Source organism: Carlito syrichta, unplaced genomic scaffold, assembly GCF_000164805.1.
Source record: "Carlito syrichta isolate Samal-C Ts95f unplaced genomic scaffold, Tarsius_syrichta-2.0.1 Scaffold303563, whole genome shotgun sequence".
Classification (NCBI taxonomy): Eukaryota; Metazoa; Chordata; class Mammalia; order Primates; family Tarsiidae; genus Carlito; species Carlito syrichta.
In genome coordinates, this window is record NW_007247659.1 from 507,464 (window position 1) to 532,657 (window position 25,194).

At 37.7% G+C, this 25,194-nt stretch overlaps 1 protein-coding gene across 1 annotated transcript in view; it reads left to right on the forward strand.

Annotated features, from left to right (window-relative positions):
- The window catches only part of MGAM2 (maltase-glucoamylase 2 (putative)), a 104,471-nt gene that overhangs the window by 25,712 nt on the left and 53,565 nt on the right, over positions 1 to 25,194 (forward strand). The window contains exons 10-27 of the mRNA XM_021712652.1: positions 18 to 146; positions 236 to 334; positions 2,591 to 2,704; positions 3,712 to 3,796; positions 6,027 to 6,144; positions 9,480 to 9,651; positions 10,190 to 10,306; positions 12,152 to 12,306; positions 12,460 to 12,544; positions 13,463 to 13,519; positions 14,291 to 14,415; positions 15,501 to 15,589; positions 16,401 to 16,450; positions 19,618 to 19,788; positions 20,863 to 21,018; positions 22,078 to 22,199; positions 22,263 to 22,371; positions 24,903 to 25,057. Of these exons, the coding sequence (XP_021568327.1) occupies positions 18 to 146; positions 236 to 334; positions 2,591 to 2,704; positions 3,712 to 3,796; positions 6,027 to 6,144; positions 9,480 to 9,651; positions 10,190 to 10,306; positions 12,152 to 12,306; positions 12,460 to 12,544; positions 13,463 to 13,519; positions 14,291 to 14,415; positions 15,501 to 15,589; positions 16,401 to 16,450; positions 19,618 to 19,788; positions 20,863 to 21,018; positions 22,078 to 22,199; positions 22,263 to 22,371; positions 24,903 to 25,057 (2,108 nt within the window). The remainder of the gene's footprint in view (positions 1 to 17; positions 147 to 235; positions 335 to 2,590; positions 2,705 to 3,711; positions 3,797 to 6,026; positions 6,145 to 9,479; positions 9,652 to 10,189; positions 10,307 to 12,151; positions 12,307 to 12,459; positions 12,545 to 13,462; positions 13,520 to 14,290; positions 14,416 to 15,500; positions 15,590 to 16,400; positions 16,451 to 19,617; positions 19,789 to 20,862; positions 21,019 to 22,077; positions 22,200 to 22,262; positions 22,372 to 24,902; positions 25,058 to 25,194) is intronic.

Here is a 25,194-nt window from a genome sequence, read left to right on the forward strand (position 1 = left end):
CCAGAGTTATCTTTCAGGATGTCCAGTACTCTGACATAGACTACATGGATGGAAAGAAGGACTTCACTGTTGACAAAAGTTACTCTGATCTCCTAAATTTTACCAAGGAGTTGCATAATAATGGACAGAAATATGTAATTATTATGGTATGTTCAAACACCCCACTGCCTTGTTTTTTCTTTCAAAATGCAAAAGAGATATATAAAATAATATTTATATCATATTTCTTTATTAGAATCCTGGCATCTTGCCAGACTCTAGCTATGAGCCCTATAAAAGTGGAAGTGAAAAAGGAGTATGGATCTTGGAGAACAATGGCTCTGCTGTTGGAGAGGTAATTTATTAAGACAATCAGAATACATTGCAGTCATTTTGGAAAGTTCGTAGTTTGGTATGAATATGGGTGAAAGGCAACTTACAATATTGTTATTGTTTTAATCACTTTATTGCTATTACTATTTTTCAGCCAGTATATGTAATAATAGAATGATTAAAATTCTGAAGAATTTAAAAAGCTAGCCCCTGGTTCTCTAATACCATGGTTAGTTCAGAAAAAAAAAAATATGTTTAGAAGTAAAATGCTACTAAAATCTCTTTTGCCTCCAAATTTCTATTTCTTTCCTATGACAATAAATTCAATAATGTAGCAAGATGCTCATATATTAATGTAGAACCCATCTCAGCTAACATATTTTAAATTTACAAAAGTCTATAGATAGAGCCCAGCGTTGATTCTGAGATAGCAGTTTCAGGCATTGGAATAGGCTGATCAAAAGCCTATATATTCAGGACAGCTGAACCTCCGAATGTCATTTAACCAAATGACATTGGCAACCTTTTATTCTAATTATAAGTAGGATCAGCCCTAAATGATTGGACTATGAAAGATTTACTAAAATTGGTGCTTCACCTAAAAAATTTATGTGACTGCAGTTTGTGTTGACCCTGAGTAGTTTATTTTGCAAAACTGCCCTTTCAGGGTTGATGGCACCTTCCCAAACTGCTCACTTAACTTTTTCATTGACTGTTTACAATGCTTAATTCTAAATACTTTCTTTTTCATTGATTCTAACTTTTTATGTAGCAGACTTCTCCATACCAAGTCTTTGCTTTTACTATTTTGTTAGAAGTGAATTTCTAAAATATCAGGTAGACCCATATTCATATACTGTATAAATACAAAATCAAAGACCACAGTCAAATAAAAATTATTTTGTTTACCTACAATTTTATTCACTTCTATGAGGCATTTCAATAGTACTCATATATGGGTGATGTGTATATACATATATATTTAATTTTTTTAATGTGAGAGTACAATTCAGGACTAGGTATACAAATGGTCATCATACAGGTAACGTTTGGCCGCCTTTTGGTCCCCAGTTCACCTGGTTTAAGATCAGGTACCCTTATTGATGTTATATGTTCATTCCTCAGCAGTTTCTGGTTACTGCCAATCCCTTTCTTATAGTATTATGGTAAATGTTCAGGGTCCGTGTATGAGTAAGAACACGTGGTACTCAGTTATTTGTTTCTGTGATAGATCACTGAGTATTATAGATTCCAAAATTTGCATATGATTACATGGATTTAATTAGATGGTTACCTTTTTTGAACAATAAATAGCATGACTCATTTGATCTAGGATATTAGCAGAGTTAGTACTACTGGAGGTAGATAGTGGTTTACTTTAAATGCATTTGTTTAGATCTAGTTTGCTGGCCTGCTGTAGGTTGAATGTTGCTGTGGGTGACTGCTTTGTGACACCATCTATTTCCTGAGGTAAAAGTTACCTCTAATTATTAGGTGACCATCACCTAAAACAAAGAAACAGTAACTCAACCCATTTAAAGCAGATATTTCAAGCTCCCATTTTGAGTTTTGAGAATTCTCTGCATTTTAAAAACATATATAGTCATTACATTACCAGAGTGTAAAGTTGTTCCTAATTTACAACCTATAAACTTATCGAAAAACTGAGCAAATATGTTGCACAAAAACCTTTAATTCAGAGTTTTCCATAATTTGGCTATGGTTATATCTTTCTGCTGTTTGTAAAAAAAATGTTAAAAGTTACTCTTTGATAGGGATATGTTGAAAAAGGGGATAGAATAAGAAATATTTGACCTGGGTAATAAGCTCACACTTCATTTAATCATTTCTAAAATATTCGTTATGTGCCAAAAAAACAGCATATAATTTATAACCACAATTATTCAAAGCAGACTTTATAGAACCTTTAATTAATAACATTAAATAAATTCATTCTCTTAAAAATATTATATAGTTATACTTTCCAGTATTTTAAGCAATTTGTTTCCCAATTGACCTGACATAATGACATTTTACTTTTTTTTGCAGGAAAGGACATATTGTGGCTTTCATCAATTTTCTCAGTTTTGTTTTTCTTTTTTCTTCTTATGGTTTCTTGCATGTATTTTACTTTTTAGTTTCTTTTGGGGAAGACAAATTTTGTTTCTAAAATGGAAAGCAACATGGGGTTTCTAGTAGGAGAAATCACAGCCAGCAAAAATAAATAACCAGAGCTTCAAATAAACTGATTGCCACAACCTTCCTCTTTGTTCTCCAGGGATATCCTGGACTAACAGTCTTTCCTGATTACAGCAAACCAGTGTGCACTCAGTGGTGGACAGAGCAGATCACTGCATTTCATGATTGTCTGGAGTTTGATGGAGTGTGGATTGTAAGTGATTATTACAGAATTAAATCTCCTTTGGAAACAGATATGCCAAATTTTCAGATGAATTTTGACTCCGATCTGTGATAAAATAGTTTTCTTGACTTAATAGTATTAAAAATTATTTTACTTAATGCTGAGTTTATATCCAAATAATTAAACTCCACAAAGCCCGAGGTTCTTATCCTGAATCTTTCATCAGTAGGTTATTTCATTTTTATAAAGTATTTTGCTTTCATGGTCTCAATTTTTTCTCCATTAGTTGTTGGTCAGCTTAAAAATACTGCTTTATTAAAAGTTACAATTGCTATTATTTGTAGCAGTGGTTCATAAAAATTTAAAGTTAATCATCAGAGAATAATTTAATGAGGCCCTTGTGTTTTTTATGGAAGAACAGCAGGGAATTTCTTTGAAATTTGAAAAGTATCTTTGTTGGTAGGATTAGACATCACTTATTTTTAATTCTTTATTTTTAATTTTATTTTTTGAGAAAACAGGATTTATTAAGCTCCCACAGTGGGAGGGAACCTGAAGGGGTTACCCACTTTTTAATTCATTTTAAATAAATGAATCTGTTCTTCATTATATTCTGCTATTGTTCCTCACTCAGAGGAATAAATGACAGGGAAAATTATAAAATAGAAATGTTGCTGTATCTTAAGTTTCTTTCAAACAATACTGAAACACTAACAACAATAAAATCTTCCTAATTTCTAAGGCAAGGATGAAACTTGGAAATAATCTTTATTAACTGACTGAAATCAATTTATAAAATGTAAAATGTGCCCACTGTCATTTAGAACTGGAATGTACTTTATATATAATCTAATCCAATGACTTAGTTTACAAAACATAAAATAGAGGGCAAGAAAAATTAGATTGGATTATTTGAAATCCAAAAACCAGTTAATAAGGAACCCCAGATAGCCTGACTTCTAGTTCAGTATGCATTTCTCAACAGCTAATTGTGGATAAATAGCATTTTACATGTTGTGTGTTTTGTGTCTTTGAAGGATATGGATGAAGTATCTAGCTTTCTCCAACGTTCTGATCAAAAGTGTGAATCAAACAACTTGAACTTTCCTCCTTTTATTCCTAGTAAGTTCTCACCTGTTTGCTAAGGATGTAGGCGTCAGACACGTTTAAAACACCTTCAATAATACTCAGTGTGGTCAATGAAATTTCACTTTTCAGTCCAAGGGGTCCCTCAAACGTTCTGAATATTCCTCTACTTGAGTCTGTTGTGTTGCTGTGTCTTAGATTTCCTTTTTCTTTGCATAATGCAAGGGCAAATTTGTGGTGAAAATTGTTAGTCTGAGCCTGGCTACCTTCCCAGGTTGTCCTTATTGTCTAGAGTTCAAAAGGTTTTCATCCAGTTCACATGGCTCAAACTCCTAAGGTGTCGATTTTAAAACTTAGGAGAATTTCAGAACACTTTAATATACTACCTTTCATTGAAGTAAATCTGCAACTTTGTTGTTGACTTTTTTCTTTCTTTTCTCTCCCTCTCTCTCCTTTCCTCCTCCTTCCCCTCCACCTTCTTCCCTTTCTCCTTCTCTCTCTCTGCATGTTAGCAACAGTTTAAAGCTACAATGGTTCTTTAAAGATCCTATTTATGAGTCTTATTTCTAGTCAAGGTTAATTTTCTATCACTGATTTTGAGAGAGAGAGAGAGAGAGAGAGTGTAGGTGAGGGGATGTATAATAGCAAATAAATATATATGGCAGCAAATAAACCCCAGTATCTCAGTGGATTAACACAATGAAAGTGTGTTTTTTGCTCATATCATACTCTAGTGAGAGATAGGTGGCTTGAATCCAAGTGGTAACTCAGATCTAGTTTCTTCCATTTCTGGTTTTCTCATTGCAGAGACCTTTGTTTCCAGCTTCCTGGGTGAAGGAGAGAGAGTGGAGGGAATTTTATAGGCAGGTCTAGGAGAGCGGGTGTGCTCAATTTGTCCACATTTCATTGTCAGAATCTAGTCATGCAGCCTCAGTTTAACTTCAAGGGAAGGTATAATCCTATATTCCCAGGAAGAGAACATTGGCTTGGTGGGCATCTGTACAATCTCTGCCAATGTACTCTGATTTATACCCTCGAGATCAAGGTTTAGCTGCTTCTTTATCCTCTTTTGGTTACTGAAGAGTCAATAATTTTTTGGAGGGAGTTTTTACTTCAAACCATTTAACCTTTTGCAAAAGCTACTGTTTGCTTCTTATTTTTTGTTCTTCTCTGCTGTGTCTATATTCCCACATTTTAATTTTTTTCACTCTAAATTAGTTTTTTTCATAATCACTTAATCTTCTTGGCCAAACCTAAGGTTGTTTTTCTTTTGTTTGTTTTTTGGGGTTTTTTTTGCTTTCTTTTTCTTTACTTTTCTTTCTTTCTTTCTTTCTTTCTGTTTTTTTTTTTCTTGTAGGAAACCTTAATCTCATTCCCTTCCACTTACTTCTGACAAGCACTTTACTTCTTGCCCCCGGTGTTTTGTCTACTCACATATGACCAGCCATCATCGAAGGGGTTGTAAATCTCATCTCACAAACTAAACTGTGAAAGAAATATACTTTTCTTTATATTTTATGACCTAACTTAATTTTTTATTCCAAATCTTGGTCCTGTTGGGCTAGTGGGAAAAACTCAACCTTAGTGTTCCCTGATTCCCCACTTTCTGGAATTAGGCCTCATACTCAGTTCCCATGTGTAGGGAGAAATTTCATGAAGAAAGATCCCAGTTATGGGTCCACAAGGAAAGGAAAAGTCAGAAAAGGTTAACCATTTTAGGCTTGAAAAAGGGAACATACAGTAACAATGGGGATTCCTAGAGGCAGGATTTGAGTTCTTATAAAACCACCCAAATGTCAAATATCATTTTTGTAAAAAGTATAACTGGGATCTGTTTTATAAAAATGAAAATGCTCTCTTTACCTGCCCTCATACCTCATTTAATCAGTTCTTCTTGATTAAATACATAGAGATAAACATATGTTTTCTATTTAATCTCATATCAACTGCTCGTTGCTCTGAACATATTTCCTAGTTGTCTCCACTTACCATCATTCTTTGTGAGCTCAAGGGAAAGCAAATTAAGTTTAATGATCCTTCTTCTTAGAAGGCCCAGGGTAGCCCCAGGCAGGAAGTAGCATTTAGAATAGAATTTAAAATCTGGAAAGGATTTGGTAGAGATTGGTGAGGAACGTATGGTAATCAGGAAGAAATTTGGTAGAGATTGGTGAGGAACGTATGGTAATCAGGAAGAAAATAATTGTGTGGCTATTCTGTTAAAGCTAGTTGATGACGAAGTGCCTTCCTGATGAATGTTTCCCTCCAGGAGTTCTGGATGACTTACTTTTTGCAAGAACTCTCTGCATGGACACAGAGTTTCACTGGGGCCTTCACTATGACGTCCACAGCTTATATGGCTACTCCATGGCACGAGCCACAGACTCGTAAGGACTTGGTTTTCCCTCTAATTCCAGATTTGGTGGGAGGCAAAGGGTTTCTTTCCTTTTCTGTAGGTAAGTTTGTTGTTCAAGTATTTTTCACAGTTATAGGGGTATAGAAACTCTAATCTTTTGAACCCTCACATGCCATCAGTTCTTGATCCATTTGATTCTACTTTTGAAACATTTTTATAACTATCTCTCCTTTTTCCCCCATTGACACCTCTTAACTTAGGTCATCCTCATTTCTCGCATAAATCATTACACTAGACCCAGGGCTCATCTCTCTGACTTTAACCTTATCTACCAATAATCTATCCTTTATCCTTCCCATGCAAGGTGTGGTTCAAGGATCAGCAACTTCAGCCTCACCAGGAAATGTATTAGACGTACAACATCTTGGGCCTTAACTGAGACCTTAGGAATTAAAATCCGCATTTGAACAAGTTCCCTGGGTATATTAAGTGTATTGAAATTTAGAAAGCACTACTCTATACTGTTGAAAAAGTGACCTTCCTAAAGCACAAATTAACTTTCCCCAGTGTAAAATTATTTGTGGCTTGCTATTTTCAGCATAATCTATAAAGTACTGCATAGTCCACCCTTTCTTACTATTTTTCTCTTATCTTTGCTACTCCTCATACTTTATGCTTTGGTAACACATAACTGCTTGTTCCCAAATACAACTACTATTCATCCTTCTTTCATGTGCTGTTAACCCTACATAAGACGGCTTTCCTTTCCCTGTCCATTTTGCAGACATGCGCTTATCAATAAAACCTCTCACCTCCGGTGTCAATTCTGGAAAACTTCCTGAAAGTGCTAGGAAAAGATTATTTACCTTTTATTGTACTACATTTGTTCATATTCCAATATGCTTAATATGCAAAAATATTGTATTGGTCTTTAGATGCTCATTTTTTTACTTGCTGACCTGTAAGTTCCTTGACGACTGATTCATATTATATCCTTAGCGTTAGGAATAGTGTATGTGTACTGAAGGCATTTTGTCAGATAAAAGCCTAGCCTGAGAATGAAAGAAAGGACAGGACCAGTACACAGGGGACCTGATAGCTCTACGAATAAGGACACATGTTTCTGATTTTGTTATCTCTTCTTTTCTGACTTTCTTTCTCATTCTACTTTTCCTGGAAAATAAACTAAATGAATAAGATTCAGTTTTCTCATCTCTGAAATGAGAGACTTGGATTGATATTTTCTTTATCTCTTTCTGTTCTATTTTGATTCTTAGCTGTTTCTATCTAAAAATGGGAAGTGGGAAGGAGAGTGAATAAATGATCAGGAAAATAAATAAAGAATAAGGAAAAGCTGGAGGAGAGAGAGTTTCAAATTGCTTTATTGTCAATGTCTCCATGTGATAAAAATACTATAAAATCATGAAAAGTTTGGTTATATATTATAATAGTGATGGTTAATAGTCAAAAAGTAATTATGACTTAGTAAGTAACAGTTGCCTTTCTAACTTCTCTGAGTCAGGCAGAATGGACTAAGTTCCCAGAGAACAGTGGAGGCAAGTGAAACTTGGTTTTTGAGCACAAGGCAGAGTTGAGTCAAAAACCAGATAATTGTCATTCAATGAACATCAGGAGAGTTGAAATCATAGGTCTGATGAGTATTTGGCTCAGTCTTAACTGGGAGGATAATTTGAGGACAGTGGTTACTGGACTAATTAGAAATAAAATTCACCTCTCTTTAGGATGAAACCAGATCAGATTTTGTCAGATATCACAAACTGGTCATAAATTGGTCAGACCTGCGAAATGGAAAAGAAAAACATAAGAGTCTCTGAAGAGGACCTTTAGAAAAAAAACTGGATAAAACCTGACAGTTATCTATCTAGTCTGTTTTAGCAGTATTGTTTCTAAATAAAGTATGACTGCAAATATCCTCACCCTTGTTTCAGTTTCATGCTATGTAAACTGAATTTGTTTCTTTCATGTTTGATGTTTACAGAGTGCAATAAACCTCCAGCCAGTGGTAACAAAAGCAAAGTGTCTGCCAACTTATATCAAAGGAGAAGTGAGGATAGGAGTTGGAGAGTGAGTCCTTTCCTCCAACCTACCCTCATTATTTTGGTCAATAAATTCTTGGATTAAAGCAATTCTCTGTCTTAAACCAATCTTCAGTTTCAGAATTTTTTCCCTTTTGCCATTATGAGCCAGTCTGCATTTGTATACTCCTCATAATCTCCCTAGGAGTATGACGTGAGGAGGCCATGGTGGCTGTTATAGTGTCTTGAAGAATTGCCTGTGCCTAGTGATAAAGATTTGTAGAGAGAAGTTTTAGGTTGAGTATGCATTATCAGGAAAGAAAGAACTTGCCTGCAAAGAGTGGGCAGCAACTGTGACTCAGGTGTAACCATTCTGTAGTTCTGTTATTGTTCAATTTTAAAACTTTAACAGAAGGTGAGGACTGTTCAGCATAGAAAGAAAAGAGGGAGAGGCATTTCAGTCAAGTATCTGGACAAATGAATGTTCAAAATAAAAGCTTGGAGAATAGCCTACATTCCAACCATAAGTCATCCTACCTTATGTCCCTTCCCTGTCCATTTTGAATTTTGTGTTTTTAATTTATTTGCTTTCACTTCTGTATAGTTTTACTTGATTTGTAATATTTTATATGTATTACAATGAAAATAACTTTCTATTTTAGTTGTTTTTGACTTTACAAAAATTATCATACACCATCTTCTGAGACTTATTCATTTCAATTACTATTGTTTTGCATAGACCAAATTTTGTTAACATTGAGAATTGTTAAAAAATAAGACTGAGGCTTCCGAGGAACCCAGGAAGACGTTCTGGAGTTTCAGAGGTGTATAAGCTGGTACATAAACTCTCCTCTTAGTTAAGCAGAGGATGCAGCATTCTAACCTGAGCTGGTGTAGTGCCAAACAGAAGTGTGCATAGCAGAAAGGCATGGAACCAAGGGACAGAAAATAAATTGTCTAGAGAGAGAAGTTGGAGCTAAGAACCCAACTTCTAAGCTAAGAACCCAACCCATATATTGTCAACCAAAACGACCAGACCTTAGCCAGATCAAGCCAGGTGGAGAAAACATAATCAAGAAGGTAGGATCCTAGAGACATTTCCATGGGGGCTAGAATGTAAAGGTCTGTGCTGTCTTATGTGGAATCTGAAATCTTACCCAGAAGTGGGAAAGAAGCTCTTAAAAGGGCTAAACTCATTTACACATCTGGTTTATGATACTCTGATGTCTTTCCTCAGTTTGGTTGAAAACGACATTGCTGCTCTTGGGATGAGGTGAGTCCTACATGTTCATAGCTCGCTTCACATTCAACTGGCTGTTTTCATTTTCAGGGCCCTGAAGACTGTCTTCAGCAATAATAGAAGCTTCATCTTATCCCGTTCTACTTTTGCTGGATCTGGCAAATTTGCTGCTCATTGGTTGGGGGATAATGCGGCCACATGGGATGATCTCCAATGGTCCATCCCCAGCATCCTTGAGTTCAACCTATTTGGCATCCCCATGGTGAGCCTCATTTCCAACCAAGGAACTTTAACCCCTTTGTCCTTTGGCATTCTTTCTATCACCAGTCTTGGAAGGCATTTGTTCTTCTCTGATATGCTTTAGAAGAATAAATTTCAATGTGTGGTATGAGCTGCCTTCTAAAGATAGAATGGTAGTACTCTATCACTGGTTGTCATACTTGCAATCTCTGGAGAGAAGGAGATACCAGGAGTAAAATGCATTTTTATCAGGGGAAAATTCCATCAGAAGAACATCAATGAATAGGAAAATATGAAATGGGGAACTGAATATTGAGGAAGAGCCCTCGATACAAGGACTACTGTCTACACTGCCAATAAGTGTCCCTCCTCAGTCTGTCCTGTGATGTGGACCACCTTGTTTTTCACATTTGGCTGGTGGTATGTCCTGAGACTCTGGGATCTCCCTTAGCATGCAATCATCTGAATAAGAAGTTCTGCTTTCCCTTATTATCTAAGTACATAGTACATGCTTTCACCTCTCGCATTGACCACTGTGCTTGTGTGTGCTAATTCTCCAGGTAGGTGCCAACATCTGTGGTTATAACCAAAATGTGACAGAGGAGCTCTGCAGAAGGTGGATGCAGCTTGGAGCATTTTATCCATTATCCAGGAACCATAATGGCCCTGGGTTCAGGGTAAGGTCCCCAAAAGAAGTAATAGCAACTTTTGGAACTATCTGATCTACTTGTTCTTATAGAGAGACTGAGAGAAATTCTACATGTTAGCCCTAACTGCAGAAGAAAGATAAGTACATCTTGGGTGATAATCTTAAAAAGCAGGATATCAACGTGAGGGTGTGCAGGAAGGGGTATGAATTCAAGCCTTCAAATTGTTTTATCGCTGGGCTTTTCTAGCTACTTGTGATCTAGAGAGAGATTCACTATTTCTGATCTAGAGAGAGATTCACTATATGCAGATGATTGGGAGCAGGCAGGGCAGATGCTCTTACCTAGGCAGCTAGGTTAAAGTGCTTCTTTTCTTTTCTCTAAACTAGCTCTATTCAATACAATTATAATGGGAGCCATGTATGTCAGTTTGCATTTGAATTTAAAAAGTAAAAAGGAAAGGGGACATAATCTTAAACATATTTTATATATCTATAATATTACCATTTCAACCTGTGTTTAACACAAAATATTATTAATGAGCTATTTTGTATCCTTTTCCTTCCACCAAGGCTTCAAAATTTGGTGTGCATTTTATGCTTATAGCACATCCCAAATTGTATGCTAAATCTTCAGCAGTTAAAGTAAAATGTAATACTACCAAGACAATAAAATTGTTTTTAATGGAAAAAAAATACTTTACATTGATTCAGTGTTAAGATTTATATTTAAATGAACTGCAATCAGATAAAATAAAAAGTTCACTTCCTCAATCCTACTAAACATATTTCAAGTGTTTAATAGCTCCTTGTAGTTTGTGGCCACCATAGTGGACAACACAGCTCTAGACCTTCTCAACTGATGACCAGGGTTGTGAAGGCTGTGGGATATTATTTTCTATGGTGTTTGGCCTTAAGGATTTAATGTGCCCTGCATTGGAATCATAGTGTGGTCTTGCATTTAGATTATAGAGTGATCTCACAGAATAGTTTTCTTAAGGGAGGGAGAAATGAGCCTCTTTGGAAGTAAAATAAATAAATAAATTTAGATAATGTTATTCAAAATTCTATTCCAGTAACACAGTACAGGATGACAGCTATAAATATTACATGTGTGTCTTTCTCATCCTCGAAATTACATAGAAAATGAACAAAATGAATGTAGGCCATTGATGGAAAATTTCCATCTCTGGGTCCTAGGAAAATTATATTTTCTTTTTAAAGAGTTCTTTCTTTGCTCTTGAATAAAGCCTGCTAAAAAAAACTTTATAATTTATGTGCGTATTTTATATCAATGAATAAATATAGGTCACTATCTTTGGGATAAAGAAAAAAAAAACAAACATGGAAATGTTACAGATAAAACTGGACATAAAATTTTAAAATCGCATTTTTATACAGGTACATGAAAAGCAAAAGATGAATTATAGATCATGGTGGTAGGTAATGTGGCTTACAAGGCACATTTTTTAGTAGTACTACACATTATTATGATTATTTTCCAAAAAATATAATAAGAAACCTCAATATATAAAATAAATTAGAGCATCTCTGGAGGGAGCAAGGCCCACATCATCTCCATGGCCACCCCAATGGGGCTTCATTATTACCCTGGGCTGCCATAGACTCCCCTCAGAAAACAAGTGCAGAATATAATTTCTGCCACTTGTTTGCAAGTCTACACTAGGAAAGTCATGTGATCTTTAATTTTTATTGTCATTTATAAAATGAAGGAGTAGGACCAAGATTCTTTTATTTCTGGAAATGTTTTGATGGAAACTGTGGCTACTTTTATCTGGGAAAACTTCTTATCATAAGGGAACTTTTAAACTATCATGGAAAGAAATATTCAGCAATTGCTTCTGTTTCCTCCTAGGACCAGGATCCTGCTGCTTTTGGCGCTGACTCTCCACTGTTGAATTCCTCCAGACATTATCTGAACATCCGCTACACCTTGCTGCCCTATCTATATACCCTTTTCTACCGCGCTCACACCCGCGGCGAGACGGTAGCAAGGCCCCTCGTACATGAGTGAGTTTCCTGATCCTCAAAAACTCCCTTTCAGATCATAGCTTCACTTTAACTTGTTTGTGATAGCAAGGTTAGTCAGGATCTTTTTGCTATAGCATGTGCTGTTTTCCTGTATTTCATACTTCCCTTGCCTCACTGTGCTCTGTTTTCTAGGTTCTACCAGGACTCAGCCACATGGGCACTGCACGAGCAGTTCTTGTGGGGACCTGGACTCCTTATCACCCCTGTCTTACGTGAAGTATGTTTATAATTTAAGCAGTGAGACAGGGCATTGCACTTGTCCTCATGGTTCAAAAGCTGAATAGACTGAAGCTTAAGTGTCTATGATTGCATTTAAATCTAAATATGAATATAAATATGAAATTAAAAGCATAGTCATTCTTGATCCTGCTGCACCACCAAGCAAAACAATTTCCACATTGCAAAACTACTTTAAAATTAAAGCCTGTGTCCTTAAGCATATGTTCGTGACATTGATACGGGCTTTAAATGCTTCGGTGTGTATGTGTCATCCATCTGTGTATGCTTCTCGATGTCCAGAGGAGATATGCTCTTCGGTTGGGCTGGGATGAGAGAATACCTGTGAAAAAGAGAAAAGAGAGATGGAGTGCTGGGCAGGGGGAGGGTGTAGCTCTGAAATCCATGTATGAAGGACCATGTGTATCCTACCTAAGTATGACTTGAGGCAGGGAGGAGTAGGGAAGTGTGGGGGAAGGGTCAGGATCATGCTGATCTGCTTGTAAACATGAAATATTGCCAATGTACTCATGTCAAAGGCCCTCTGAGCTGATGTTTTAGCCATACCATCTGATGACACCTCCTACTAAACAACAAGTGCCCCTGCTCAGAGGTTCTCCTGGGATTCTGGCTGGCTCATTCTCCTCCCAGCTGTCGGATTACATGACTGTCTGAGTGAATAACTTTTCTCTGCTTCTCTTGGCAAGTGTGGCAGTGTCGAAGCAAAACAAACTTCAGTTTTAGCTACCTCTGCTTTGGGTAAACTTTAACCATTGAGTGCCCATGTTTTTATTGGTAGAGTGGGATGATCCCAGCTTTTTCTCAGAATTGTTCAGATAAGCATACACAATGACATAACTGGAGGAGTTTTACAAATTGTAAAGGGATATGCTAATGTTACTCATTGTTGTTTTCCCAGGGTGCAGACCAAGTGAAAGCATACATACCGGATGCCATCTGGTATGATTATGAGACAGTAAGTAAAGTAGCTTCAGTTGGCTCTAAGACCTGCCCCTGGCAGAAGGCCCCTCTAAGGCAGCAGTCTTGGGAACTTGGGGAAGGATAATAGTACAAGGCTTATATTCAGTTGATTGTGAGTTCTTTTCTGTGAGAAATGTGTCTTAGTCCATTTGGGATGGTACAACACCATGCAATGTCTAAACAACAGAAATTTATTGCTTACAGATTTGGAGACTGGAAACTTCAAGATCAAGGTGCCAGCAAATTCACTGTCTCATGAAGGCTCACTCTGCTTCATTGATTGCACCTTCTTGCTCCTCCTCACTGCTTAATCACTTCTCCAAAGGCCCCACCTCTTAATGCTATTACATTGGATATTAGGGTTCAATCTATAAATTTGAGGGGTACACAAGCATTCAGATCATAGCAAAAGGACTTGTCAAATGTACAGTGAAATAATTTGAATAACTGTTTTTTTTTTAATGGAAATTCATTATATCAACCTGGCTACTTGTAGCTGTAAGGACTAATCTTTGCCATTTGGCTGTGATAACCTAGAGAATTAAAGCCCAACTGTAGAATCACAGCATAACGTAATGTAAAGAATTTGGGAGAGTTGGAATATCAACTTTGCTCTCTACTACCATATGATTTGGACAAGGCACTTCACTTTGGGGGGGAGGAGTCTCAGTTTTTTTCTTCTTTAAAATGAGGCACTGAACTAGATGATATCTAAGAACCCTCCTAATCCAAATGTTACCTGATCTATTTTCCTTTTGCTGATTAGGGAGAGGCCATCTCAAGAAGGAAACAATTCATGAATATGGAACTTCCAGGTGATAAGATAGGACTTCACCTTCGAGGGGGCTACATATTTCCCACCCAGCAGCCAAACACAACCACAGAGGCCAGGTAATCTTCTCACTGTTCTAAGAGTGGATTAGCTAAGGGGAAAGTCAACCATCAGTAAGCTTCCTTCCTTCCCTTTTTTTTTTGAGTTGGAATCTCACTCGGTCACCCAGGTTGGAGTGCAGTGGCATGCTCACGGCCACTCCCAGCGTCGACCTGCTGGACTCCAGTGATCCTTCCACCTCAGTCTTCTAAGTAGCTAGAACTATAGGCGTGCTACCACATCCAGCTAATTTTTTTTTTATTTATTGCAGAGACGAGGTCTCATCATGTTGCCCAGGCTGGTCTTGAACCTGTGGGCTTAGGCAGTTCTCTAGCTTCAGCCTCCCAAAGTGCTGGGATTACAGGCTTGAGCCACTGCACCTGTCTCCTTCCTTCCTTTCAAAGTCAGTCAAAAATTTATTCACTTAGTGAAAGGTAAATGTCTCTTTACATACTCATAGTCCTTCACTTTTGGACTGAAGCAGATTGTGGGAATAGTCCAAATAATCACTGATGAGACTTCTCTATGACTAAAAATTGTTCTCAGGTAGATTACCTAATGTGTGGGAGAAGGCATATTAAATAAGAGATAAAGGTTATCATGTGAAAGTCAACCCAGCTTGGAGGTCCAGAGCTCAGACTCTGAAGACAGATGGTTTAGGTTCAAACCTTGGATCTACTGCATACTAAATGTGTTTACTGTGGGCACTTTGCTTTTCTGTGCTTCTGCTTAATATTGGTAAACTAGGGCTGATGATAGTTCAACTTTTTAGAGTTAACTATCATTAGGGCTAAATTAATTAATATAAATTATAATGTATGCAAGACACTTTATGCCTGGTACATGGTAGGCACCTAACAAGTGTCAATTGTCAGTGTCTCAACCTTAATAGTTTTCAGTGGGAAATGCCTCCTTCTACCCTTATGCCATGCACTACTAACCTGTATTGCCTACCCTCCCTCAACATGTTTCCACAATGTCAATATTTACTCAGCTTCTGGGGACAGAGTCTGGGGCTATCTGTCCTTGGAAACATAAAGGGGGCTGGCTTCACATATTTCTACCCCTTCTTTGTTCTCTGAAACCAAGAATTGCACTTTTACAGCCGTAAAAATTCCCTGGGACTCATCATCGCCTTGGACTATAAGAGAGAAGCAAGGGGGGAACTGTACTGGGATAATGGTGTGTCTAAAGGTAGGCATTCTTAGGGTGCCATTACTGTGGTTATGTCTAAAAATTAGTCAGTGCAGGCTTCCCAATATGGCACTAATTTTATTATCATTGTCATTTATTTCTGTAGCTTCAACTTAGTGGGCTAAAATTCATTCTGAAAGTCCTGTTAGTCAATCACAATGCATTAACATAGACTTCAAATGTGTAACTTGTGTGTTATTGACTCTACCAAAGCAACATAAATTGGTGCATCTACTTAATTATCTTCTCTGGGTATCATTATTAAGAACAAATAATACATTTTGTTAATAGTTTTGCAAAATACTGCCTTGTTTACTATTGAGGGAGAAATGTCTAATCCGTGTAGTGTGTTTTTCTACTGTAAGATTTCCAGGTAAATACTTCACATAACCTTATAATCTGTGATTATATAAAAATCTTACCTGCATGAAATTTGTATATATTTATTAATATGTAATTGCTATTTTTATTACAAATAATGTAATATATTACACAATATATTGTCCTTATACGCAAGGGATATAAAGATGAATAAGACATAAGTTTTGCTTTCGAGGAATTCATGGTCCAGCAGGATAGATAGAATACATGTGTGGATAACTATGATGCAAATTTAAATGCTTTAAATGCCAACAAAATTGTACCCCAGAGTGCCATAGTACAGGAGACCTCTGCAGAGGATTAACAAATATGAATAGAGCTCAGATGAGCAGAACTAGATAGTAAGGTATTCCATATGAAGAGAAGGACAGGCCTCCACACCTCCTTTGCATTCCATAGTAATGGGCACTCCCCTGTCATTCTCTTTCAGATGCTATCACTGAAAAGAACTATATTCTGTATGATTTCTCTGTTGCCTCTGTAAGTACTGTGTTTGAGGAATACAGTGTATATTCCTTGCTATGGTGGCTGTTTAGGTTTTTTATTTACTATAGATGTGTGGTTATGTGCAATAGGAACAGTGTTTGACTGTCCAAGAGAGAATTGAAGTTGGCATGAAAGTATTTAATGTATGTCAGATTTATAAGCCTATAAAAAACAGTATGAGTTCTGTGTAGAACTTTTCTTTTTTTTGGAAAAGAATCATTGCCATTTAGTTTTACATGATGGGTTCTGGCTTCTGAGATGTGCCCTTTTATGAAGGGGTGCAAGTGTGTATGAGGTGTGAATGCATTGAGGAGTGATAAAGCGCCTTTTTGAGGTTCTTCTGTAATAGCTTTCCTTTCTAGCCCCTAAACTTTTTAACCCTAAAACCTGGCCTTGCGCTCAGGTATAAAGTAGGGGCTTTTAAAGTTAGTAAGATACAGAACTTCGCCTCCCTCATCTCTGTTTCCTAAGGGGACTGGGAGGAGGAAAAGCAGCAAGGTTAGCAGAGAATGGGAGAATTCTAACTTGGTTTTCTTAGAAGTCTGATCGTCTATGGGCAGAGCTTTCTTTTATTGGGATATCTCTCCTTTATTTTTCCTTTCTTTTAAATTCATGTTGTTCTTAAAAATGAACTTCGGCCGAGCTCGGTGGCTCAGCCTATAATCCCAGTACTTTGGGAGGCCAAGGTGAGTGAATTGCCTGAGCCCGTGGTTCGAGTCCAACTTGGCGAGACCTTGTCTCTATGATAAATCAAAAATTAACCAGGCAAGGTAGCACGTGCCTGTAGCTCCAGCTACTTGGAAGCCTGAGGTGGAAGGATCGCCAGCGCCCAGCAGGTTGACACTGGGGTGGCTGTGAGTGTGTCACTGCACTCCAGCCTCGGCAACAGGGTGAGACTCTAACTCAAAAAAAAAAAAAAAATGAACTTTTTTATTTTGAGGTAATTAAAAATCTCCATGCAGTTCTAAGAAATAATGTAGAGTTCCCACATACCCTTTAACCCAGTTAAATATCACAGCAAGGATATTGGCATTGATACTATCAAGATGTAGAATATTTCTATTAACACAAAGATCTCTACTGTTGACCTTTTATAGCATTCCCACTTGCGTCTTGGCTCCTGTTCCTTTTCCCTGGCAACCAGTAGTCTGTTCTCCATTTCTATAATTGTGCAAGAATGTTATGTAAATGGAATTAGATAGCATACACCTTTAAGACTGGCATTTTCATTCATATAATTCCTTCACAATTCATCTACATTATGCCTAACAATAATTTGCTCCTTTTTATTGCTGACAAGACAGTCTGATCCCATTTGTGGGATAGTGAAAATATTGTGTGATACATTGGCCTAGTTCCAAGGTATGGATGCACCAACTTTTTAAAAATCATTCACTTGATAAACAGCATCTGGGCTGGTTCCAGTCACAGGCTATTACAAATAAACTGAAACTTCTACAGACACTCATGCTCAGGTTTTGGTGTGACGATTTTGTTTCTCCATGGTAATTGCCTTTGAGAGCAGTTGCTAGGTCTTAGGGAGGTGCACATTTAGTTTTATAAGAAACTTCCAAACTTTTTTCTGGAGTGGCTGTACCATTTTGCATTTCCACCAGCAACATAAGAGCCATCTACTTTCTCTGCATCATGGCAAGTATTTGATGTTTTCCTTTTTTTTTTTTTTAAAGCTATTCTGATTGGTGTGTAATTATATCTCACTGTGGTTTTAATTTGTATCTCTCTGGTGACTAATGATGATGAACATCTTTTCATGTGCCTCATATGCCTACTTATTATCTGTATATTTACCATCTGTAAAAGTTTCTAATTTTGATGGGTCTAAGTTATCATTATTTTCTTTTTGGTGTCAAGTTTAAGACCTTTTGCCTAGCCCTACATTCTGAATATTTTATCTCATTTTTTCCCCTAAAAATTTGTAATTATGTGTTTTGCATTTAAGTCTGTGATCTAGTTTGAGTTAACTTTTATATAAGATGCAAGAGTTTGGTAGAGTTTCAACTTTTTGCGTGTATATCCAGTTGTCCCAGCACCATTTGTTGAAAAGTATATCCTTTCTCCATTATAACACTTTTGCATCTTTGTCAAAACTCAGTTGTGCATATTAGTATGGGATTCCTAATTTTTTTTTTTTATCATCAAACTGTCTCATTTTTCTTCAGTCTTCATTTCCACATTCTTCTTTGTCTTAGGTCAACTTTGTCACTTTTGAGACTCATTTAATTTTCTGTGCTTCAGTTTTCTCATCTGAAAAATGGGTTACTTATATCTTCAACCTCATAGTCTGCTGTGATAATTGAATGAGGCAATATATGCAAATGCTTAGCATAGAACCTGGTACACAATAAGCATTCAAACATTCTTAGCTCTTATCATCACTATTATTAAAATGAGAAGAAACATTACTCGGGAACTTTGTGTGTGTGTATGTCTTTATCTTAGCATGTTAAAGCGTCTCTTAATCTTTCTATTCACTTATCGGGTTGAATGAATTTCACAGCAACCTGGATGGAATTAGAGTTTATAATACTGAGTGATCTCTCACAGAAACAAAGATCTGAGTATTACAAGTTCTCACTCATAAGTGGACCTTGAACAACTACCGTAATACTATAAGAAAAGGATTGACAGTGATAGAAAACTATAGGGGGGGACAGGGAGGGGAAGGATTAACAGTAGTCAATATCTGTCTGAGGAAAGGGGGGCACACCTCATCAACAAGGGTACCTGCACAATGAATATTTGTATACCTAACCCTTAACTGTACCCCACAACTTCAAAATAAAAATATATATTTTTAAAAATTAAATAATAATAAATAAATAAATAAATAAAAATTCCACTGTGTCAGGAACATATTTTTCAAGTAATAGAATCAGTAAAGAACCAGTGAACCAAAGCAAATACAAAGTATTACTAAAAGATTTAGGATTGTTAAGAGATGACTGAGTTCATAAATTCTCTGGAGATGATCACCTGGCAATATTTGAAGTTGCAGAGAAAAAGCAAACACTTTGAATCCCAGAAAATAAGCTGTTGAGTGGTATTTGGAGACAACAGAGTATGAAGTATGTGGTCTTTAATCTGACTTTGTTTTTAATGCTTTTTTTTGTTTGTTTGTTTTGTTTGTTATTTTCCCCCAGAACCGTCTACAGGCAAACATTAAAAATAATAATTATATGGGCCCTAACCTCACGTTTGCTGATATCAGAATCTTGGGAATGGACAAGCAACCAACTAATCTTACTGTTATTGTCCTATTGAATAATTCTTCCACCTTCAGTCCAAATCTTGACTACAATTCTTCCACAAAGGTGAGACATGGTTCCATCCTGCAGGGCCCTTGCCAGAGGCCCTGGTCTGAGATTCTGACAGCTGGGCCTCCCTTGTACTTTTTACTTTGGGTAATCACAGAGTCAACTGGCTTGCTGGGAGATCCACTACACCACAGAGAGGAAACAAGAGAAACATGTACACAGTAAATACAGACTCCTCTGCTTTGTTTGCATTAGGGCTCTGAAGAAAATAGCAGGAGTTGGAGCCTTGAGAGAAGGCAGTTCTTCTCTCGGCAAATTTAAAACAAGAAAATTTGATCCCAGATGTGATAAAGTAAAAATATTGTGTGATACCTTTGCCTAGTCATGAAGACTATTTATACTTTTGTCATCTTGTTGAAGTTAGACTCTCTTTGAGATACAGTTGACATTTTTCTTTGGTGTATTAAGCTATTTCATAGCATTGCAGAAAATGAGAATGGAATAAAACAGAAGGGATAATATGGCTTTTCTCTTATTGAATGACTCCCTCACTTTGTTAATTGAATATTTCAAGTGCTGGGAAATTCATGATTTTTGAAGTCAGCCTCCTTCCGTTTTGACAATCCATATAGCATAGGGTAAGAGTCTGGTTTCTAGAGTTAGGCAGAATGGGGTGCCAATACTAGTTCCAAGGTATTAAACATCTCTGTGCCCCAGTTTTCTATTTTGTAAACTGGAGATAGCTATAGTAGTCCACAGCATAGGACTGATTAATAGGATTAATGGAGGTCATGCTTATAAAGTGGTTATCACAGTGCCAGTATGAATACTTCAGCAAGTTTAGCTACTGTTACTGTTACTATCATTATTAAGTTGAAAAGGCATCACATCCAATGAGCTTAACAGTGACAGACCTGACTGTGATCTCCACCCCTTGGCATGATCAAAGCTCTTCCTAGTCGATACTTCCACCATGACTCCATGAAATGAGAAAAGTCAAGAACAATCCAAGTTGGTATTGAAAAAAGGAGTAGGTTCCTTGGTCCTAACTTCTAGCCACTAGCCAGGACTTTATCCAGGTGGCTCTACCTCACCTTCTCTGTCACTGTGGGCTTCTTTCTCTTTACTCAGGTGGTGACCATCACTGGTCTCCAGAAACTGATACTGGGACAAGAATTCTCTATTGAGTGGAATCTTCCAGTCAATGACCTGGAGAAGTTCAACTGCTACCCTGAGGATCCCACTGTCTCTGAGGACAGTTGCAGGAAGCGGGGGTGCCTTTGGGAGGTAATAATCAGGCATAGGTTACCTTATTGATCAGAAAGCTGTAAAAAACTGTCCCACAAGTAATTAGGCATCTAGAAAACACTTTTTAATATTGACGGCTTGAATGGTAATCATGACACTGTGTAACATGTATTTTGTCAACTCTCTGTGACAAAATACAGAAGAAATGTATGCCACTCCAGTCACATGAATTAATACCTCATTTTAAACATGATAATAGACATTGGGTATAGGTTGTGCATTGAGTATTTTAAGTGATTTATTTCATCTATTATAGAGTCCAAACAGGAAGGGTAATGTAAGGCTGTTATTCCTCTATGTTTGAACAATAAAGACAATGAAAACTAGAAGAAATATGTCATTTCCTCTACACTACACTGAAGGCAATAAGACACCGGGATTAGAACCCTGCCTGAGGGGTCCAGTCTCCAGATCAGACTTCCTGCTGCTCTGTCACTGTTTACTCATCACAGAAGGCCAGTGTGTGTATTTAGATGACCATATTTGTTTACCAGGGCTGCCACAACAGAGTGCCACAGAGTGACTTGCAACAACAGAAATTTATTCCTTCACAGTTCTAGAGTCTAGAAATCTGAAATCATGATGTCAGCAGGGTTGGTTCTTCCTGAGGATTTCAAGGGTGAATCTGTTCCATGATCCTACCTTAACTTCTGGTGGTTTGCTGGCAATCTTTGGAATTTCTTAACTTGTAAAATGCACCACCCTGATTTCTGGCTCCATGTTTACATGGCATTTTCCCTGTGTGCATGTCTATCTCCATCAAATTTCCCCTCTAAATAAGGATATCATTCATATTGGATTAAGGCTCACACTAATGATCTCATTTTAACTTGATCATCTGCAAGGACCCTATTTCCAAATAGACACATTTACAGGTATCAGGGATTAGGACTTAATGTCTTTTGGGGGTAAATAGTTCAACTCACAGCAATGGACATGCTGTCACAGGCTCAGTCTGTGTTAACTGTATTTTCAGTAGTGAGAACCTCAAGTTGTTGTTGTTCTAAAGCTAATCAAGAATTCCTCCTGTTGTTCCAGTACACAACTACTCCTGGTGTGCCTACCTGTTACCATGACACTATCCCTTATTATGCTGCCAGTAACATTCAATACCTGAGCAGTGGCATCACCACAGACCTCACTCTCCTGGCGGCCCCTGAGTCAGCACAAACAGAGAACTCAGCACGGGCAGCAGCAGCACTGCCACCACCATTTTCACCAAGGAGTGTGCCACCCCCAACTGCAACTGCTGCCTCTGATTCCCTATCCGCCAAGATCAGCTCCCTCCGCCTGAGTGTGATCTACCACACAGCAAACATGCTGCAGATCAAGGTAAGGTCCATGTTGCAGATTCTGATTCTCAACATGGACTTTTTAACTTACAGCTCTGTATGGATGGAAGTCATTAAAACAGCTTTAGTCCAAATTCCTCATTTTGCCACAAGAAAGCTAAGACCTTTAGAGAGGTAAAGGTCAGAAAGTAGGCAGCAGAGCCAAGATATGACCTTAGATCCACAAAGGTGGTGAATTACCTATAATGAGAAGTACTGCAGGTCATAAACAACCTCAAAGATTCATCCTTTATTCCTGAGAAAAACGCATCTGCTTTGTGGTAAACTCATATGAGAGACATTAGCTTACTTTCAATATTAGAATTATCTCTAGTAGTGATTCTCAAACTTTAGCATGCTTCACAACTTTGTTAAAACCCAGATTTCTGGACCTTACCCCCAGAGTTTCAAAGTCAGTAGGTCTGGGCTGAGGTCTAGCTTGAGAGTTTGCATTTCAAGCAAGTTCCCTGGTGGTGCTGATGCTTCAGGTGGAGACCATACTTTGAGATCTAATGTCTGTCCCACCTACTAAAAACACAACATAAGCCATATATGTTTTCCAATGTGTGTATTTTTTAAAATGTATTTTAAAGAAACAAGTGAAATTCATTTTAGTGACATTTTATTTAACCATGTGCTAAAATATTATCATTTCACCTTGAAATAAAAATTTAATGGAGATATTTTGCAGTCTTTTAATCATACTAAGTCTTCAAAATCTGTTTCAGATTTTACACTTACAGTGAATTTCAACTCAGACTAGCACATCTCAGGCACTCAATGGCTACATGTGGCTTTTGGACACCACTTTGGACACCACAGCTCCAGATATTACATTTCATGCTTTGATGTATCATGAATCACTCAGGGCTCTTGTGAAAATAAAAATTCTGCTGGGTGCGGTGGCTCACATCTATAATCCCAGCACTTTGGGAGACTGACGTGAGAGGATTGCCTGAGCCCATGGGTTCAAGACCAGCCTGGGCAACTTGGTGAGACCCCATGTCTAAAATAAATAAAAAAATTAACCAGGCATGGTGGTGCATGCCTGTTGTTCCAGTTACTTGGAAGGCTGAGGTAGAAGGATCACCTGAACCCAGCAGGTCAAGGATACAGAGGCCATGAGTGTGCCACTGCACTCCATTCTGAGTGAGACTCCAACTCAAAAAACAAAAAAAACTTCTGTCTGGGGAGGAGCCCAAGATTCTGCATTCATAACAAGCTCCCAGTAATGCTGCAGCATTGAGTCTGTGTTAGGTCAGACCTGATGGGAGGCATCTGGTTTAAGATCCAGTGCCACACATAAGATGCAAAGAATTGTACAGACGTTAGACTGGAAAATATAGTTTATGTATAAAGTAAGTTAGAGAAAGAGAAGACAGAGAAGATTCACCTCTCCAAGGTAGGGGAGGTGACCAAAGCTTAAGAAAACATGGCCTGGCCATAGCTCAATGAACACATAACCTGGCCAGTGCTCTAAGAGCCATGTGGCCACACCAAAGTTTAGCATAGCAATGGCCAGTGGCTGCTTGAAGTTGAATGTGTTTTAACCTTCCCTTTGATGGGAGGGCAAGTCATTAAGGTGATTGGATGGTGGTATGTTGCACGTCCTCATGAAAGCGGACAGGTAAGCACAGGTACTGACGTCATGATGATGGACAGCAGGCAGATGGGTGGGTTAGTCATATGATTGCTGCCATGTTGATGGGGTCTGTGTCAAGAAGGTCATGAAGGGCTGATTAGGCTAACTTGTTTATCAATAGGTACCTCTGAGAAACTGGTTCTGTCCTTGTTTAGAGGTCAAATTAAAGTGAACTGCTAGAAAAACATGACAAAGCTAAGCAATGTTAAAATGGCTGCTCTTTGGCTATATGATTCCATCTTATGTCCTTTCAGTCTAAGAAACAGCAGGGCTTTAGAAAGCCCACACCTAAGCACTACCTTTGGGCTAATAATCTGAGGATGAGGGTGGTTGCTCAGAATGGTGATACTCCCTGTTGTGGCACAACACTTTTCACTCCTTTTATTTTCCCCACACATAAATCCTGTTAGGTCAGTAGGATAAAAGAGTGGGAACAAAAGAGAAACCTTAGGAATGGAAAACCCATGCAATCTGGAAGCTCAAACAGTAAGGAGAGCTTAGAGTTTATGTGAAAACTCAATTCTTAAATTCCTAACATAGACTCACACACAATCTTACACAACTCCATGCATGTACATGTTCACATGCCACACAGCTGTAAACACATACACATACTCTCTCCATGAGATCCTGTACACTTCTATCACAAGTTCTTTGGAGGAAGGACCCTAACTGGCTTTGAATCAGTTTTACCAAGACATTTTTGAAGTCCAGGATTCATATCGGGACACAGTGGGTAGACAGGCCTCACATCTATTTGCCTGGGGACATCGATACCTTCTGATGTGGTAAAAACTGGCCAAAAAACTTGGAACTGAATTATATGGACGGGCATGAGGGATTTTAGGTCTAAGACCTCATCAGAAAGATTTCTTCTCTCTCCTTGACAGATCTATGATCCCACTAATAAAAGGTATGAGGTCCCAGTACCTTTGAACACCCCTCCCTCGCCAGTTAGCAACACTGAAAACTGCCTATATGATGTTGAGATTCTGAACAATCCTTTTGGAATCCAGATTCATCGCAGAAAGTCCAAGACTTTAATGTAAGCATTATTTATTTGATTCAACTTAGAGTGGCTCTAGATCTAATTATAGTGATTCTAATTAATGCAAATAAAACATTAATATTAAAGACTCTATGTAAATATATGTGTGCTTGTTAAAGAGTATATCTATTTCC